Here is a 6,047-nt window from a genome sequence, read left to right as displayed (position 1 = left end):
CAGCGCAGACTGAATGCACACCGCAGGCTAAATTGTTGCTCAATCACATTTATTGGAAAAGATAAGTTCACACAGAGGGTCAACTGGACGATACCATGCTTAACCAACTTAAGGGGGGGGGGGGTGAGTAGGGCGGAGGGGTCGCAAAAGGGCTCTGAGGTTCCCCAAAAGTGTGGGGGAAGGGCAAGGTCTGCCATGCCACGCTGGTGTGCCAAAGATGCTGCAGGCTAAATGGTCATGCAAACACATTTATTGGACAAGAGAAGTTCACACAGAGGGTCAATTGGACAATACCAAAGTGGAGCTTAAGTGTGGGGGGAGGGGGTTGTGAAACACCGCCGAGGTTCCCTGAGAGTGGGGCGGGGGTGGGGCAAGGCTTGCCATGCCGCACGGCTGCGCCAAAGCTGCTTTGGGGAGGTGAGGGTGGGACGCTGCGCTTTGGTGGTGATGCGGCAGGGGTGCAGGACACGGGGTCAAGGGTAGACCACGGCAAGGGGGGGGGTCCTGCTGGGGCGGGCGGCAGGCAGGAGCGGGCCGAAGGCTGTGCCGTCAGGCCGGGGCGCGTAATCCTGGCAGGTGGAGCCCCCTAGGTGGGGGAGGCAGGTCAGCGAGACCGCGTAGGACACCTTGCCATACTTGAGGTAGCAGACTTGCGGATTGGACACCGGCGGTGAGTTGGGGCCGCTGGCAGGATCCCAGGAGATCGTCGCGCCCCCGCCTCTCGCTGTCCCACACCTCCACGGTGAGGCGGTGCCCACTGGTCAGCTGCACCGTCCCCAGGTCGAGTTCCGCGTCCCACGTTGGGGTTGTTGTTGTTCCACACCACGGGCGTCCTGGCCTGCGCCTGGCCGTACCTGACCACCGCGTAGCCGTCGGTGCCCGAGAAAACGTCCCCCCAGAGGTCCCGGCCCTCCTTGACCGTGACCACCAGGCGGCCCAGCCCCTTCTCCCGCGGGCAGCAGCTCCGGTCCAACCCCCCGCCCTCCCGGCACAGGCAGGAGCACGGGCGGCGCGGGTCGCGGTAGGAGCCGGCCGGGCAGGGGACGCCCCGCCCGCACTGCTGGAGGAGGGCGTTGGCACCCACGTACTCGCCCAGGTAGCGCCGCAGGCTCTCCCGCGCCGGGTGGCTCGCGGGCAGCAGGTGGTGCAGGGGCGCCAGGGCGTAGCTCACGGCACCCGGCTGGGCGGGCAGGCTGTCAGCCCAGCGGGCAAAGACCGCCGCGCCCCCGGCGCCAAAGAAGAGGTCCCGGCCCTGCTGGGCCCGCCCGCCCCTCACCACCGTCTCCCGGTCGCCCAAGACCTGGTGGACCTTGGCCGCGCCACCCAGGGACCGCGCCATCTCCCGGCAGCGGTTGAAGCCGGCCCCGGCGTTGACCACCCCTTCCACCGTGGCCGTGGCTTCTAGCTTCAGGCAGTCCTTCGCCTCCTCGGCCGTGAAGCCCCCCGATGCCAACTTGCAGGTGCGGAAGGCCGTGACATCCCTCAGGCTGCCGCCCAGCTGCACCGAACGGAGGTAGTGTGTGCCGTACGTGGCCACCAGCTGGCGGTAGAGGGGGCGGCTGGCATTGGTCAGCTCGCCGGGCAGGTGGGTGAGGGCGCGGTCAAAGTCGGGCGCCAGCGGCGGCTGCTCCCTCACCCGGTAGCGGTAGTAGAGGCACTGGAACCCTTGGCTGGTGAAACTGTAGCGGTCGCTCCTGGCGCGGTCAGTGCCGAACGTCACCACCTTGGAATGGGAGCCAGCCAGCACCAGTTGGACGCCGGCGTTCGGCCGGACCGGGAGGCGGAGGTCCGCCCGCCAGTCGTTGGTGAGGGCGGAGTCGGCGGTCTCCACCAGCTCGGCGGCCGAGCGGTAGAGCTGGCTGGAGAGGGCACGACGGCAGGAGCTCTGGGCGCGCCAGTCTACCAGCGCCAGGGGCAGCCGCTGCCGCGCGCCGCCCAGCAGCCCATTGCGGCACAGCATGCAGCTGCCGTTGGCGTTGCGCCAGGCGTCCACGTCCACCACGAAGGCCCCAGTGGTCCGCAGGGTCACCACGTCGTAGCCCTCCCCCGCCAGCTGGGCGCCGGGCACAAACTCGGCCGCCTGGCACTCGTGGGCACTGCCCGTCTCGCACACCCCGCGGGCACCCCGGGCGGCCAGGCTGAGCAGCAGGAGGCAGACGAGGGGGGGGGGCAGCTGGTCTCGGCAGTCTCCCAGGCATCGTGGCACCCAACATGCGGTCAATCAGGGACCTGGGTTGAGGTGTCCGGGGGTGGAGAAAGAGAGAGAGAAAGAATCTCACTATCACTTACTTTCTTAAATGCAGCCCCTCCCCCTCCACCGTCACCCACATCCCACCCCAGTTCCCATCGGAAAGTCACCTCCAGAGCACGGAAACGGGCTTAGCTCTGGAGCGGGTTGTTTGCACAGCTGTGAAGGGGAGGGATCGGTTTGCTGGACTGACAGATTGTATGAGCCCATGGAGGGGTACTAGGGGGACTTTTCCCACTGGAAGTTGGCCTATTTTGACAACGTGTCAAAATGCTAAGCAGGTTGAACATTCCCTTCCCGATTTGATTCCCTCTCTGCCTCCCCCTTGGATCGGCAGTTTTATGAGCATTAAGAAAAGGGGAGGTCTTGGATGAAGACAATCTGATTGGCTTAACGTTATGGGAAAGGGGCTTTTTGAAGGTTCAGCTGTCTACTTGGAGGGCACTGGTGCTTTGCACCAAGTTGGCATGGGTTGGCACTGGATGGGTAAGGGGGTCAATGAGAGGGCAGGGCTGGATGGGGATTGGGTGTTGGGTTTGAGGAAACAACAGCACATGGGAGGGGTGTGTCCCAGGGTGGAACTCCGGGAGGGGACAGAGGGAATCAAAATCCCATCTAACATCAGGAGTTGGAGCAGTTAACAGGGAGAGAGTGGGAAAATATTTACTTCAGAGACTCTTGGTCAGGGTCCCTTTACAAACAGAAACTCTCTCCCACTCTCTGTGTCTGTCTGTCTGTCTCTCTCTCTCTCTCTCCTCCCCCCCCGCGGTTTCTCGCTCTCCTTCCACCCTACTCTATCTCTCTCTATGTCTCCCTCACAAACTCTCTTCTCTCTCTCTCTCTCTCTCTACCTCACCCCTCCTCTCTCTCTGTCTCTATCTCTCTCCCCCCACCACCCAGTATCTTTCTCTCTCTCTGTTTCCTCCCAGTCTCTCTCTCATCCTCCCTAATCTCTCTCACATTCTCCCACCCCAGTCTCTCTCTCCTCCCTCTGTTCTCTATCTCACTCCCTCCCTCCCTCCCTCCCTCCAGTCTCAAGTACTGTTTCCTCCCAGTCTCTCTTCTCCCAAGTCTCTCTTTCATTCTCTCATCTCAGTCTCCCTCTCTCCTCCGTCCTCTCTCTCTCTCTCTCCCCGATCCCCCACCCAGTCTCTCTCTCTCTGTCTTTACTCCCAGCCTCTCTCTCCTCCCTAGTCTATCCACTCATTCCCTCACCCCAGTCTCTCTTTCTCCTCTCTCTCTCTCTCCCTCCTCTCTCTCTCTTTCTGCCCAGTCTCTCTCCCCCCTCCCTGGTCTCTCTCGTTCTCTCCCCCCCCCCCCCCCCCCCCCCCCCCCCAGTCTCTCTCTCTCTCTCTCACACACACACACACACACACACACACACACACACACAAACTCTACCCCCTCCCCACCACCCTTCATCCCCCACCCAATCTCTCTCTCTCTCTTTTGCTAACAGCCTCTCTCTCGCCTCCCTCATCTCTCTAACTCACTCTCTCTCGTTCTCTCACCCCAGTCTCTCTCTCTCTCTCTCTCCCCCCTCCAACCAGTCTCTCTCTCTCACTCTCTCTCTCTCTTTAAATATGTTGTTCATTCAGCCAATCCAAGATACTTGAAGCCATGCCAGTCTATTCTACACAGACCCCTCTTCATCCAGCTCTCAATCCCATGTCCAGGAACAGGGGCAGGGAGTGGGATTTGGGGGATAGAGGGGATTTTTCAGGATGGAGCCTGGAATGGAGCAGATTAGTGACAGGGAGAGACTGGAGAATCCAGGGTTATACCAGGGACAGGGGACAGGGACAGCACGGGGTTAGAGGCAGAGTAAAGCTCCCTCTACACTGTCCCCCATCAAACACTCCCAGGGACAGGGACAGCACGGGGTTAGATACAGACTAAAGCTCCCTCTACACTGTACCCCCATCAAACATTCCCAGGACGGGGACAGCACGAGGTTAGGTACAGAATAAAGATCCCTCTACACTGTCCCCCCCATCAAACACTCCCAGGGACAGGGACAGCACGGGGTTAGATACAGAGTAAAGCTCTCTCTATACTGTCCCCACCATCAAACACTCCCAGGGACAGGGACAGCACGGGGTTAGATACAGAGTAAAGCTCCTCTATACTGTCCCCCCATCAAACACTCCCAGGGACAGGGACAGCACGGGGTTAGATACAGAGTAAAGCTCCTTCTACACTGTCCCCCCCATCAAACACTCCCAGGGACAGGGACAGCACGGGGTTAGATACAGAGTAAAGCTCCCTCTACACTGTCCCCCGCGTACAGGGGGGGGGGGGGCCAGGGGGGGGGGGGGGGGAGGGGGGGGGGGGGGACAGTACAGGGTTAGATACAGAATATAGTGCTCATCTGCAACTCCCTCCCAGATTTCTGTCGATCTCTATAAATCCCCTGAATGAATTCTTTAGATTCTCTCACAACCTCTTCCTGACTCTCTGTCCCCCAGTCTGTCTCTCTCTCTCTCTCTCTCTCTCTCCCCGTCTCTCTCTCTGTCTGTCTCCCTCTCCCTGTCTCTCTGTCTCTCTCTCTCTATCTCTCTATCTCCCTTTCTCTCTCTCTCTCTCTCTCTCTCTCTCCCCTCTCTCTCTCCCCGGTCTCTCTCTCTTTCCCCCCTCTCCCTCTCCCCGTCTCTCCCTCTCTGTCTGTCTCCCTCTCTGTCTGTCTCCCTCTCCCTTTCTCTCTCTGTCTCTCTCTCTCTCTATCTCTCTCTAGCACTGTCCCTTTACCTGTTTCTCCATTTGTCTCTCCCTGTGTCTTTTCCCTCTCTCCGTATCTCGCTCTCTCTCCCTCTCCATCTGTCTCTCTTAGCCCATTCCTGTCTCTCTCCCTCCCTCTCTCTCTCTCTCTCTCTCTCTCTTTCTTTCTCTTTGTCTCTCTCTCTCGCTCTGTGTGTGCCTCTCTCTCTCTCTCTCTGTCTCCATGTGTGTGTCTCTCTCCCTCGCTCCCATGTGTTACCCAGCATTGTCTCTCTCTCTCTCTCTCTCTCTCTGTCTCTACCTGTATCACTGTATTTCTCTCTCTCGCTCTGTGTTTCTCTCTCTCTCTGTCTGTCTCTCTCTCCCACCCTCCCATGTGTTACCCCAGCATTCTCTCTCTCTCTCTCTGACACCCTCTGTCTCTCTCTCTCTCTCTCTCTCTCTGTATCTCTGAACCTCTCTGGCTGTCTCTCTCTCTCTCTCGCTCTGTCTCTGTCTCTCTCTGCATTTCTCTCTCTGTATATCTCTCTCTCTGTATCTCGCTCTCTCTCTCTGACACCCTCTGTCTCTCTCTCTCTCTCTCTCTGTATCTCTGACTCTCTGTCTGTATCTCTGTACCTCTCTGGCTGTCTCTCTCTCTCTCTCTCTCTCGCTCTGTCTCTGTCTCTCTCTACATTTCTCTCTCTGTATCTCTCTCTCTCGTTCTCGCTGTGTGAGTGCGTGTCTCTCTCTCTCTCTCTCTCCGAGTCAATCTCTCTCTGTATCTCTGTGTATCTCTCCCATGACATTTACCCAACATTGTCTGACTCAGTCTGTCTCTCTCTCCCTTTCCCTACCACACCCCCGTCTCCCACCACACTTACCCAGCAGAGTCTCTCTCTCCCTCTCTGTCCCTGTCTCTGTGTGTGTGTGTGTACGGTGTTGCACTCGGGTGAGAGCAGTGCGTTCCAATCCCAGGGCTGAGTGAGTAAGTGACAGGAGGAGGAGGGGGTGAGCAGGAGATTTAAACCAGCAGACACCACTCCCCACCCCGTCTACCTAAAAGATCGCCCCCCCCACCACCCCCCCCCCCACCCCCCCC

At 59.2% G+C, this 6,047-nt stretch overlaps 1 protein-coding gene across 1 annotated transcript; it reads right to left on the bottom strand.

Moving 5' to 3' along the window:
• Nucleotides 1-226: 226 nt before the first annotated feature.
• LOC140464207 (perforin-1-like) lies at nucleotides 227-2,239 on the bottom strand. Its single transcript, XM_072559056.1, is given in 4 exon segments — nucleotides 227-662; nucleotides 664-798; nucleotides 800-2,167; nucleotides 2,169-2,239. Coding segments are annotated over 4 exon segments (1,737 nt in total). The 5' UTR covers nucleotides 2,214-2,239; the 3' UTR covers nucleotides 227-473.
• Between the last annotated feature and the right edge of the window lie 3,808 nt (nucleotides 2,240-6,047).

Source organism: Chiloscyllium punctatum, chromosome 39, assembly GCF_047496795.1.
Source record: "Chiloscyllium punctatum isolate Juve2018m chromosome 39, sChiPun1.3, whole genome shotgun sequence".
In the NCBI taxonomy this organism is placed as follows: Eukaryota; Metazoa; Chordata; class Chondrichthyes; order Orectolobiformes; family Hemiscylliidae; genus Chiloscyllium; species Chiloscyllium punctatum.
The sequence above is the reverse complement of the archived record's forward strand: the minus strand, read 5'-3'. Positions and strand labels throughout refer to the sequence as shown.